Here is a 13,241-nt window from a genome sequence, read left to right as displayed (position 1 = left end):
TATCCCAGGGGAGGCTGAGATGAGAGGCAACGAGTCAATCCCCATGCATGCTGAGCAGTGACCGATTTCAGAGCTATGTAGGTGCTTGCTGGCCCCCCGCTAAGCTCAGTGTGGCACTGCAGGCCGGCCTACAGCTCCTCTCTTGCACAGGAACACGGCGTGTGGTCGGGGGGAGAGCTGGTGTCACTGGTGGTCAACAGAGGATGAGCTGCAGAGGCTCTTTCCCAACTCAGGCCCCAGCTGTTCAAAGCCCACACCATGGTGTCTCCTCCCAAGCCAACCCTGCACATTGGAAAAGGAGGTGGCTGGGAGCTGCTGGGCCACTGGTGTGGCCAGTCCTCCTCAGCAGGGCAGCTCCAGTCGTGCCGGGATGTCTTGCTGCAGGATAGGAGCTGCCTCCCTACAGAGCAGCCTGTGAACTGCTGTTCATGGTTCCTAAGGRGGTTCTCTGGCCATATCTTACTCTATAAGCCAGCAGTGCCCCCTGAAGCCAGGGGAAGGTGGTGGCAGCATAGGTGGAGTGTCCTTGGCAGCCRGATAGCTCCTAGCAGGCAAAGGGGAAGGGTGTCCCAGCAAGGCAGGACGCCTGTGGCGTTAGGATGGTTGTCTCCCTTCCCCTGTAGGGCATAAACTGACTTAAAGGTAAACATGGAGATTTCTCATTATCTGCATAGATTTGCAGCTTTGTAAATCTGTTGTATGTTAACCACTCTAGCCATAGCCCAGCTCTTCCGGGGCAGAGCCTAGGTAGGTGAGTGCTTCTCTCTTGGACYGTGAATGTCAGTAGTCTCCCTAGTGTGGGGGGATTAGGTGGTGCAGCTGCTTGTGGCGCCTCTGCCTCGTGGATCGGCCGGCATTGCCACAGCAGCGAGGCAGAGCCCAGGGAAGTGGCCTCACCAGACACACCATGTGTCCCAGGCTGCTCATCCCCACCCCGGGCCTCCCGGTGCTGTCTGCCAGAGCCACAAGGCAGGGGATAAAGCTCCCAGCTGAAAGGTTCAGCTGGCTGCTGGCAGAGCTGCTGCAGCTCTGTGCTGCAGTGCCTGGCTCTGGCCGTGGCCTCACCGTTGTATGGTGGAAGTTCTTCCTTGTTCCCTTCCTTTCTGTGCATTTCCACRTTGCATTGGCATCTCACTCAGGAGCTGAGTCAGGGTTAGAGCTGCAGCAGCTTTGGCAAAGGGGTTTCTGGGGCTTGCAGGGAGCATCATCACAGCTGCCCTTGGGGCAGAGCAGCCAGGGTCACCCCTTGGGTGCCCTGGTGGTGACGGGTGCCCCCGAGGAAGCTCTGCCCACTGMCATCAGCGTGCAGTGGTACTGCTGTTCCTGCTGGGCTCTGGCCAGGCAGCTGCTMCCCGCTGTGGCCAGGTTGCTTGTTCATCCCCTCCCGTCAGCTCCAACCGTGTTTTTAAGCAAGGACCCGTGGTGTAAAGGAAAGCTGTCCATGCTCAGCTAGTTCYGTCGGGAAGCCGCAGGCTGCCGGCTCGCTGCGAGGGGAGGCAGCGCAGCCRCCTCTGCTCCCGTACCGCAGCCCGCAGGCAGCGCCGCGCGCCCTGGCCCCGTCCCCGCCGCAGCCCTGGCAGAAGCAGCACTGCTCCATTTTGTAAACTACCGCCACAGGACAGAGGGGTTGTCTCCAATCTCGCATTCGTTCAATCTGCCTGACTGTACCCTCGCACACTGTCCAAACCATGTTGCCTGGTGGTGCCCAGCATACTTAAATAAAGTTGTTCATATACAAACATACCGTCGTAGCCTCCCCTGCCCCTGTGCTTGTGTGAATGAGGCAGTGTGGCTGGATTGTGCCTGGGGCCGGGTCTGCACTGTGCTGAGGGTGTCCCTCGCAGGCCCTGGCTGTGCTGCACAGGGACAAGGGATTTACTTCCATCCCAGAGGCAGGTGACCCACCCCCTGCTGGGATGCCAGAGGTCAAGCTCCTGCTCCCCTGATAGTAATAGGAGGAGGAGGAGGAGCTGCACCCTACTACTTACCTGGAGAGAGCTGCACACTCATGTTGGGCTCAGGAGCACATCAAGGCCAACCCACAGTAGGTCACACTCTRGGGCCAAGTTCCTGCCCTATGTGGCCAAGGGAAGAACAGCTGCCCTAGCAGGATGTGAGCCCTGGGAGGGCTGGAGAGGGAGCTGCAACATCAAAGGGGACCCTGGCACTACAGAAAAGATCATCTTTAATTTATGGAATGAATTAGTCTCAAACCTTCWTGTTAAAAGTCACACAAATGACTTAACCATAACGGGCTACAGCAGCCTTGCAGCAGGAACCACAACAGCTTCACTGCGTCTTGGTCCAAGGCAGAAGGCAGCCGGATCCTGAGGCAAGAGGGCAAGTTTGTTGGCTACAGGACCTGGTAGAGAACCTGGGGAGGTGGCTGARCAGAGAGGTTGGTGTCTGGGGCCTTGAAGGACTGCCCTGGCCTCCCTCCCCACAGGAGGGCACAGGGTAGGCAGCTGCCAGCCCAGCCTGCTCTGGCARAGCTCTGACCTGCTTTTGCCCAGACAGGTTGAGGCAGCTTGGGGCTCGGAGCCCAGTTCAAGCCCACCACCTTTCCCAGCCCACTGACAATTCTGTGAGGCCGCTTAAGAGGAAGCCTCAGCACAAAAACAGCCACAGGACTCTGGCTGTGCAGGATGCTGTCCTGGGAACAAGAAATGCCTCAGTGCAAGTTTGGTCCAAGTAGTACAGCATGAGCTGGGAGCAGTTGTACCAGCTCCAGGGAAAAGCCTTCAGGGCTCTCATCCCTGCTCCTCCCACTGTCCCAAAATTACCCCCTGGTCACCTGCTTCTTCTGGAGCCTCCTAGTGCACTCCCTGACACTGCAGGGCTGGAGCAAGGAAGGACTCGCAGGGCAGTGCCCTCCTGCTGAGCYGCTGGGGCTCCATCACACACTGCAGCCTGGTGCCTCCCACCCTGGGACAGACAGCTCTGCTCCCAGGGAGCCAGGAATGGAACCAGGCAGGGAGAAGACCCTCCTACAGGCACAGCCCCCTGCCCTGCTGCTCACATGCCAAAGGGCCTCAGCCTTCCCCTGCTCCTGGCAGGGGTAAACACTGGCACTGCAACACTSTGCAGCTGAATCGTAAACATGGGGCTCTCAGCCACTGCTCCCTGTGCCCCAGCTGCAGTCCTGGAGCCAGAGAACAGGACCCTGTGCCACAGGCTCACTCATCCCTAGATCATTTTGACCTCTGGAGCTCGGCCTTGAGTCAGGCTTTGGCGTTGAGCCTTCACCATCTGCAGCCGCTTCCCATGCAGGCTGAACTGAGACCAGCTGAGGAGCTGCAGCAACGCGCACGTGATGGGCACGAAGACGAGGAGGTAAAAACAGCCCTGGCGAAGGGTCGGCTCCCAGGCAGCGTCCGACGCCAGCTTCGGCCGGGCRCTCACCACGTTGCTCAAGGGGTCACGCTGGAAGATGTCATAGCCTGGTGCCAGGGAAGAGTGTGTGAGAGCAGGGACAGTGGGACCCTTGTCCCTTTGGAGATGCAGAGACCAGTCACACTTGGTAACTGAGGGCGCTCTGTGACCCTCCCCCTTATTGCCCCCTCAGACAAAAAGCACAGTGGAGGACACCAAGCTCACAGGGCTTGGCAAGAGGCAGAGCAACTAAAACCAATCCAAACAGCATGGATTCAACTCCTAGACTTCCAAACCCAGGGACATGCTGGCCTTGTCCTCAGCTAAGAAATGACAAAGGCCAGCACAGGGCCACACACCAGTGAAGCATCAAGTCACCTACAAGCTGGACCAACCTCACATGAGCCAAGTGAGCCAGGCTGCTGCTGTTGGGCTGCAGCACCGGCACATCCTGCAAGTGACCTCAGTGAGGGGCCCTGTCCCCACACCCCAGCCCCACTGCCCCCCTGTGCTCCTACCCGTGTATGCGCAGAGTAGCCAGGTGCCAATCAGAGGGGCGAAGGTCTGGCCCGGTTTGGTGACCAGAGCGACCATCCCAAAGAGCAGCGCGGAGGCCGCCTGCTTCCGGCGGTTCAGCACCAGGTCCTCGTCCACCAAGTCGGTCACCACCAGGTTCAGCAATTTACACGTCCCTTCTGTGAACACTCGGTTGCTGCAGGACAACAGGCAAAGCACTGAACAGGGGTACCAAGAAGTGACAGGCGTAGGTGAAGGATCAGAGAAAAAGAGGAGGAAAACAGAAAGATTCCCCAGCATCTTAAATGGATTTCAGCAGCCCTTGCTACCCAACAGAAACAACACTGTGCACAAACTACACGTGTCCTGCAGTGATGCCCTGCATTAGTGCCAATCTGCAGCACAGACAACCCTGGGGACAGGAGGACACCCACAGCATCTCCCCAGCATCTTGGCTCCTGCCCGTGAGATGCAGGCAAGATACATGCACACCCAGCAGGACACAGCTCCACTAGGAAGAGTCCCCAGGCAGCTTCTGGCCAACAGGTGCTCCAGCAGCCAGGCAAGTGGCTAAGGAACAACTGCTGCACTTCCCAGGAGCTGTTTCCCCAGGAGGGCTGCAGGGAACAGAGGAGCTGGGCACCTGGGGCAGGCTGCCCCCTGCCCAGCCATGTCTCTGCCTCCCACCACTGCTGCATCCCCTGCTCAGGGACCTGTCCCAGCCCAGCTGGCTGTTAGGACTGGGAACCATCAGAACAGCAGCCACTYAGTTTCTGTGCAACCCCAGTTTCTCTTCCTCGTCCCCAGTTCCTCCCTGTAAAGCAGGGACAAGTCAGCTGGTGGAGAGCAGGGAGAAGGAGCATAGCTTCCTACCTGGCAATGAAGATGCAGAGCAGATAGACCTGATCRGGTCCTGCGAGAAACATGGCAACACTGAGAGCCAGCTTGAGGAAGAAGAGTCCTCGCACCACCGCGTACACCCCGCAGCGGCGGCACAGTGACAGGAAATAGAGGTTGTTGAGGTGAGGGGCGATGTAGGAGACACCTGAGCAGAGACACAAATAGCTTGGAGTTTCACTATCCACCTCCTACAGGGACTCAGAGACAGGATGAGGTTGAGCTCTGCAGCAATGCAGAACTGAACCCCTCACGCATGGGGAGATAACAGCTGCAACAGGTCTGCTCAGTTGGCAGCAGAGCACACGGTCTGCACAGGGAGGGCTTCTTCCACCAGCCTCATGGGCAAGGGGAAAGAACAGACTCACCTAGTGTCAAACAGAGGATGGGACTTAGCCCCACAGCCAGAAATGAGGGATGGGACAGCATGACCCGACCTGGCCTGCACAGAACCCTCCCAGTAACCATGGCCTAGTAGGAGCAGTGCTCACCGATCTGCTGCACTTAGAGCAAAATCTGTATGGAGCTGTGGAGTCTAGACCAGAGCCCAACACCATGCTCTTCACCATCAGAAAAAGCTCCAAGTTATTTCTCTTGTGCTCAGGAAGGAGGCAAGGTTGGACTCAGGAGGTCCCAGGAAACAGGTGGGGTGTGTGTATTTGTGGGGAAACGTTACAGCAGAGAGACCTGCAAGCACACCTTCCCAACCAGACTCTGGCAAGAGAGAATCCAGAGTCAGGCAGGATCCTAACCTGGCTGCTCCCTCCAGCTCCATCTGAGACTCACCTAGAAGGAAGGATCCAGTAGAGACAGAGATCTGGTCTGACAGCAGGTGCTCCAGAAACAGAGGGAAGAAGTTGCTGTTAAAGTGGCAGTGAAAAACCTGCAAAAGCAGCATGCAGATGACCTGATCAGCAGGAAGAGCAGTAAGAACAGGAAAGCCAACAGCTAAGGGAGCCCTGTTCTGCTCCCTTAAGTGCCCCCCGTGCCAGAGGACAGTGCAGGATGGGCCTAAAGCACTTGAGCAAGGTGGGTGCTTGGCCATGGAGGTTACCACACTGTAGATCTGCAAAGCTACAACCCCAGCAGCCATCTGCCCCACACACAGGGTCACTCCTGCTGCTCCAGGAAGCCTTCCCCACTGGCACCACATGGGAGCTGCCCGGCAGGCTGGGAAACAGCTGCAGGAGCCACAGCTTCACAGGATGCAGTGGCAGGGTAGGAGGAAGATGACCCTCAAATACAGAGGCAGATGAGCATCCAGAGCTGGCCCAAGGGGAATGGAGGGGTCCCTGGGGAGACAGGAGCTGGGACTGCAGCTCAAAGCTTTGGAAGGCTGGGCAGGCTGTGGACATTGGGTGGGAATCAGTGAAGAGGATGCAAACCATAGATGGCACAGGGCATCCATGGAGGTGGATGCAGCTGAACAGTGGGAGTGGTGACAGGAGCCTCACACCAAAGGGGAAGGAGACGGTGCTGACAGCTAGGCCAGCAACCCTGCACTCCTGAAATCTTTCCTGCTGCAAGCCAGGCCCCACACAGGTGCCCACTGCTCAGCCCACTGTCACCAGCCAGGGCTGCAGACACAGCAGGGAGATAGCCACAGCCTTCCCAGGCCACAGGCCAGGAGAGCAGCCACCAGCTGCTGGCTCAGCCAAGTGTGTGCAGGAGGCTCGGAGAGCAAGCAGGTGCTGGCAGCACCTCTGCCTTCCCAGGGGACTAGCACCCTGCTGGATCCCCACCTGAGGCACCCGCTGGATCCCCACTGGTCACAGCCAAGGCTCATGCTCTGAATCACAGCACATCACTGCTGCACCTACCTGGACAAGGTTCATGCAGACAAACCAGAGGAAGTTGTGGTGTCGGGAGAGCTGCTGGAGATACTCTGCCAGGGTGATCCTCTTCTCCTGGGGGACTGAGTGTTTCTCAATGTACAGCCTAAAGGGAGAAGAAAAACCTACCTGTGAGTCCTTCATGCAAGCAGCAGAGAGCTCCCAGTCCCTCATGTCCCAGTGCAGATCTCTCCCTCCTCAGCTCCCACCCCTTTTCCGGCACCAAAGCAGAACAGCAGAATCTGCAACAACGTGTGTTTATTGCTAGCAAGGACAGGCTACTCACCTCCCAAAGAGCACTTATTCTCGGAACAAGAAATCAAGACTTTTGTCCACATAAACACTCTTCTYCCATCAGCCATTCTACTCCACATGCTCCAGGCCCTACAGTCAGCCYGCCTGGCAGACCTCAGCAGGATCTGCTGGGTTAGTAATAGCATAATGCTGGCAGCTCAGATCACACCAGGAGGCAGCCCGAGGGAAAAGCCAGGGAGCTGAACAGAGAAACCAGCTGCATCATGGCCCAACAGCCCAGCCACTACCAGGCAGCTAAAGCGAGCAAAGGGGTAAGAGACATTCGCTTGTCCTGTCCYGTAGGAAATGGGCAGCAAGGTGGCCTCATGCTCAAGCAGGAATATTTTCATAAGGTTCTTCTGACATTTTGCCACTCACAGGCCTGGGTGCTCTAGTTATTAACATTTCTTGTTCCAGACACTGGTTGGGCCATACAGCAGGTCAAGGCTCTGCCTCCGGTTTGGGCCAGGAGTGACACGAGACAGTTTTGTCCTATTTTCAGAGGGCCTTAGCAGCCAGTGTGGCAGAAGTGACYCTGAAAACTGTATCAGACAAGAACCATAGATGATTAACAACAAATTGCCTTGTCCTGGATCTTACCACACATCAGAGTGCTTTCAAGCAAAATAGGACTCTATAGATCTATGCCAGGAATTTGTCCCACCTGCAGCTTGCTGACACTTACTCCTTCAGCGCTGATTCCTGGTCCCATTTTGCTTTCCCACCAGCCTCAAACCGCTGGCGGAGCAGCTGCGTTGACAAGGTAAAGCCAACGATGGAGCAGAGGGCCAACACCACACAAAATACGCGAAAGGAGAAGAAGTCTTCTTTGTTCCACACTGCATAGGACATGAAGACAGAGAGCGAGCCTATGGCACTGAAAAGGGCACAATAGAAGTTGAGGCTCGTCCTGTCCTTTGCCGAAACAGCCAGGTCTGCAAGCAAGGCATTGTGATGGAGGTCCACCATGGTGAGGAAGCTGTCGTAGAGGCAAAGGCAGAGCAGGAACTGCACGCCAGGATGAGCCCAGGCTACCCAGAATGCCAGGAAGGAGATGGCAAAGAGGGGCCCATTGTGGCTTAGTGCCCTGAGTCTCTTCARAACTACTTCTGGCGAGGAGATCTCCGCTCCTGGCCTGCAAGAGAAAAAAAAAACAAACAAAAAGGCCACTTCTAGACACCTGGACAAAGCCCCYGTGACCAAACAGGAGCCCCAGCCACGTGCATATCCCTCCTCATGTGAGTTACATAAGCAGTCTGGACACATATACAGCATTTGCTAAGGCAATAAGCACCCCCTGTCAGATACCTTCTCATCTGACAGGCAGACAAATTGGGTTTAAGATGAAAAATCATGAAGGAATGTAATTTTTTCTCTCCAGAACAAAGTTCTTTGTGACAGTTTTGCATTGTCTGCTTCGATCAKCACTTATAAAGTGATCCCCATGCTGCAGTAAATAGCACAAGGAGCCTTGCCACAAGATGCATTAAAAGCTTGAAGGAAACRCATGCAAAACACTAATGGCCAACAGTGATCCATGAATCAGAGAGCCTGGGAAGAAGCAATTTGAGGCATTCCAGATGGGAAACATTGCCCTCTCCCCAGTACATGCATGTATTATCCAATGCCCTGGTAAGAGGCTTGCTCATGTAGCAGAGGCTTCAGATTTTAAATGCCTATATTATAGGTTTAGAACCACTCATGTAACTCCAAAGTTAGGCTCCCATTTACCCTTGCAGAGGTGATTTCCTCTATACAGAGGGATACTGAAATAAAATGTGAAGCACACTGAAGTCCTAAGGCACAAAGAAAAGGTGCTAATTGAGTCCCATGCTCCAACACCTCCCTACACCACTTCAAAGCTGTCGCTTGCGCATTATCTCCCCCAGAGAGGGAAGAGCTTCCCTGTCTCTGCTGAAAATGGAACTTAACTTACTGCTGCGTGCTAAGGAAGACTCGGTCACTCAGCCAGCCAAAGAGAGGGTCATTGAGGCTGTTCCAGATCAGAAACACAGTCTAGGAAAGGAGAGAAAACAGTGAAACAAGCTGCACTGAGCTCCTGCAGAGATCCAGCCAAGTTTTTGAAGCAACCAGTGCTCAGCTGGCACAGCAAGCAAGCAGCAGGAGCCCTTCCCACACACCCTCCCAGCCCATCACTGCTCTACACRTCTCCTATCTATAGGTGTCAGCTATGGCTGACAGATTAAAGACAGTGAGGCCAGTGATTCCCAGCCTGTGAAACACCCTGCACCCCACAACCTCCAAGGGAAGGCTGTCTTAGGAGCAAAGTTTCTGGGATTTCTATCTCTGCTTATTCTTTGTTGATGTGAGGCAAAATAGAGAGCCTAAGTTAGCACTCCAAGGACTCCCTCACTCCTTTCCCAAAGAGGAAAAAACTGCAAACTAGTCTTTCTACTTTTAGCAAGGAGCAGCCTTGCTTCAGAATTTTCCATGGACGAGACTAACCTCTCCTATCCAGAAGGACAGTTTATCAATCTTGTAAACAGAGACAAAGGTGTCCACATAGTACAGCAGGAACACGTTGTGCAGAATGGAAACAAACAGCGACAGGGAGCCGTAGATCACAGCAGTGGGCAGACGAGCAAGGCAGGGCAGCAGCCACAGCCCCATGGCAGCGCAGCCGGCATCCAGTGCCCTCAGTCACCTCCATTTCAGATGGGACATCTTCTCCCAACACCAACCAGGTCTTTGCTGCGGCCAGGCCATGGTTGCTCCTGCAGGAAGGAAACAAAGACACCAGATTTCATTTAAGTAAATGAAAAGCTGGACCAAATTAGTTGATAAGAGATGAGGGTTCATACTGCTTTAGGGGTTGTTCAAAAGTGAATCGCAGGGGATGTACAAGGCTGGTAGCTGTCTGCTGCACCAAAGCCCTTTCCTTAAGGACCAGTCAGGCTGCAGGGCTGCAACTGCCTCCTCATGAGCAGGATGCCCAGTCCTTTATGCCTTAATGTCCTTGTTACCTGGCAAATAGCCAGTTTTCCACCTTTTCAAAGGCAAGGTTGCAGGAAAAAGCAAGTTAGATGGAGGCAAACAAACAAAAAACCAGTTTTTAGAAAACAGAAGTAGTCACTGACATTTCTAAGGTATAAGTTTAGCCAGCCAGAAGTGACAGCAGCTGTGATGTAGCCCCGCACATGCACCCTGCCTTCCCCAAGCCGTGGCAGCAGCTGCACSTGGCTGTGCTCAGACAGCAGCTATTCACAGCGAGCAGCGTCGCTGCTTTGCGGCAGGGCAGACACGGCACTCAACGGCACACAGCACACTCCAGGCCTCAGTGCAACAGAGGCAGCCACAGGCCACCTGGCAGCTTYGGGCAGCTGGAATTTTAGGATTGCTGTCTGCAATAAAGATGCTGTTGCTGGAGAGCAAAATATATGGGAGGAAAAAATGTGGAACAAGCCACTGGGCACTCAAGAGGTGCAGGTGGATGGGGAAGGGATGGAGGGCCCCTCAGGAGCTGAAGACCGGGAAATCCAGTCATCTTCCCCCCATGACACACACTCCTGCTTTTCACATTGGAGCCCAGGATGCTACAGAAGCAAAACGTCAGGCACCTCTGTGCCTGCAGCCTCTGCATTTGGTGAGATCTGAAGGGTTCTCACAGCAGTGAGAGTGGTGCTGGCGTGGGCTGAGGTTGCTAAGCTGCCACAAGGTGCTGGTTCWTAACAGCAGGAAAGGGGCTGCCAACCCCCCCAGCCTCAGCCCTCCCGCACAGCCCCTGCTCGGGCACGCTCCGGGACAGCTTCCCGGCGGGAAGCGCACATGGGGGCAGGAAGCGGCCCGGCACGCAGCCCCGCAGCGCTTGCGACAGCGGCTGCCACAAGCCCGAGCACAGGAAGCAGATCAAGGGGAAGAATAAACGGTCAGCAATGAAACTTGACGAAATTCCAGTCCCATTCAGCATTTCCCAGAAGCCACGAGTTTGACCACTTCTGGGCAAGACCAGAAAAGCAAAAATAACCATCTGTTCTGCCCAGCCTGAGGAATTCCTCGCAACTCGTTCAGCAGGAGCAGGAACAGCGCTGGTTCCAATAAATGACATCACCAGATTGCAACTGCACATGGACTCGCTGCCGGCGAGATCCAAGCRCAGCGGCCTCGTGGAGCCGAGCCACCATCCTGCATCCCCACCACGCCAAACCCTGGGCAGATGAAAGGACACAGGGCTTGGAGGGGAATTCAGCTAGACAATGAACATTTATAGGTGTAATTAAAGACAGATGTGCTGACGAGCTTCCAGGGGAAATGGCATTTACTAAGGTTGCGAGCTGAAAAAGAAATCAAGGATTTGTAATGTGTCAAGATAAAGGCTTGGAAAAGAAGAGAGATAAGCTTGGAAGCAACTGCAGAGCACAAAGCCCCAGGCACAGGAGAKGAGGTGGAACATGGGACCAACATATTCACCAAGCACCAAGACCAAAGAACTGGGAACAAGTTGCTCAGTGCAACTTGGAATTTAACACAGAAATCAATTTAACACCAACACCACATAAGCATAAATATGCTTATTTACCTGGCAGGTAGCAAACACCTGAAATCTGCTACTGAAGGAGGTTGCAAATGTGGATAGTAGTTCAAAGGATGAGAGAAATTCATGGGCAAGAGGTCCTCAGAGAGCTACTGAAGGGGCTCAGGCAGGGAAACTGCCTCTAACATCCCCAATCCAGGGATTCTGTCTGCCGGGAAGGGGCAAGAGCAAAGGCCCCCAGGCAGCGGCCAGGCTCACGCACTCTCCATCCAAATTGCATCTCCTGCTGCCGCTGTGGGACAGGACACAGGGTGAGGCAGAACAGCCAGGAGAGCCACCTGGGCGCTTCCGACACAGGCACAAGCGGAGCAGTGGAGCAGGTCACCACACCCCACACAGAGTCACAAAAAGGGGGGGATCCTCCCCAGTGTTTTCAGCTGTGTAAGCAGCCCACTGAAGCACCTGCACTGGGTGGGAAGGGGGACCCAAGGGGAATTTTTAAGGAGAAGAGGGGGTGCTGGGGGTGAGGTTCTCCGCTATGACCAGCGCATCATACAAACTCTTCCTGCTAGTGAATTCAGGTGGTTTGGCAGGAGGAGGTTATTTTAGACAGATGACGTGTGCTTTACATGGGAGAATGCAAGCCAGCTCCAGGCCCACATTCCCAGCCCACATTCCTGGCCCATGCAGCATCCTTCCTCCTTTGACTCACTCAAAGGCAGGAGTCAACTGGGAAGGGACAGGGATCACAGGTAGGTGAGAAACAGTCTCAAACCCTCCAGCAGAGCAAGGGCTTTGCCCAGGCTCGCATGCCCCATCGCCAGGTGAGGAGCCAAGCTGTGCAGCATCCAGCGGAGCRAGGCCTGGCCAAGCACCCGGAGCACTGACCTGCTGGGCTTCCCAGAGCCCCCCGTGCTGCCGCGTCTGTGTGAAGCGCTGCTTCAACAAGGGCCAGGCCCTCCTCCTGTGCCCRTCACCGCCTCGCAGCTGCGCAGCCCCTCGGGCCAGCCAGGGCCTCGACCCGCTGCACCAGCGCTAGGTCATCTCCCCTATCTGCAAACAGGCACAGGAAAAGAATCAAATTATAGCTGTCCATTAAAAAAAGAAAAAAGTGGATTCTGCTTCTGTAGCCAAAGCCCTGAGCTGYTCGAGTCTGACACACTGGTATTTTCATAACCTTTTCCTTTGGAGAGCGCATTACTCACAGTGCATGTCAGAACTTTTCAACATTAGGCGTTAAGAAATAAGGGAGAAGGAGCTCCAAGAGGGAATAGCTATCACTCGTTACCCTGAACTTCTAAAGCACAGTCATCAAGAGATGAGCTCGTAAATTAGAAAGCAGCTAGCCTCAGCTGCAGGAACTCCCGCATCTGCATTTGACATCTGGCTTYGCTCCCGCCGGTGACGTTTGCAGATCTTATCTTCAAGACGACAATTTGAGCACTGGCTACCAGGAAATCACCGCCTTTGTGGGAGAGCTGGCAGACAGYAGCTGGAAGTACACGGCATGCAAAGACTCCTACATCTGTCCCAGCTTCCCAGCCAGTTCACAGCTGGAGCCACAAGTGCCCCAGTCCCACAGCGATCTGGCAACCCCAGGCTTTGGAGCAAGACCCCGGTGCCAGCACCTAAGCTCCAGCCTCCTGCAGCTGGAGCCTCTCGTACCGAGTTGGCAGCAGGGCCCTGTGCAGGAATCCCGGCCCAGCTCAGCCTTTCAAGCAGGACCAGATGATTCCTGCTTGGTGAAGTTGTCCCTCAGGGACCTGACAGTCATCTGCAGACCTGACCACTGCACAAGGACGACTCTCCAGGTGGGTAACACCCTGGAATATCCCAAA

General features: G+C 55.0%; 1 protein-coding gene across 1 annotated transcript; it reads right to left on the bottom strand.

The window, feature by feature from the left end:
* Positions 1 to 2,168: 2,168 nt before the first annotated feature.
* MFSD13A (major facilitator superfamily domain containing 13A) lies at positions 2,169 to 12,307 on the bottom strand. The gene is made up of 9 exons (XM_026050624.1): positions 12,292 to 12,307; positions 9,378 to 9,646; positions 8,848 to 8,927; positions 7,597 to 8,046; positions 6,606 to 6,723; positions 5,572 to 5,668; positions 4,762 to 4,933; positions 3,891 to 4,084; positions 2,169 to 3,440 (listed from the first exon to the last, which is right to left on the bottom strand). The coding sequence occupies exons 2-9, from the start codon at positions 9,540 to 9,542 to the stop codon at positions 3,187 to 3,189; spliced, it is 1,530 nt and encodes a 509-aa protein (XP_025906409.1). The 5' UTR covers positions 9,543 to 9,646; positions 12,292 to 12,307; the 3' UTR covers positions 2,169 to 3,186.
* Between the last annotated feature and the right edge of the window lie 934 nt (positions 12,308 to 13,241).

Source organism: Nothoprocta perdicaria, unplaced genomic scaffold (genome assembly GCF_003342845.1).
Source record: "Nothoprocta perdicaria isolate Ctin4 unplaced genomic scaffold, notPer1 scaffold_7, whole genome shotgun sequence".
NCBI classification, from domain to species: domain Eukaryota; kingdom Metazoa; phylum Chordata; class Aves; order Tinamiformes; family Tinamidae; genus Nothoprocta; species Nothoprocta perdicaria.
The sequence above is the reverse complement of the archived record's forward strand: the minus strand, read 5'-3'. Positions and strand labels throughout refer to the sequence as shown.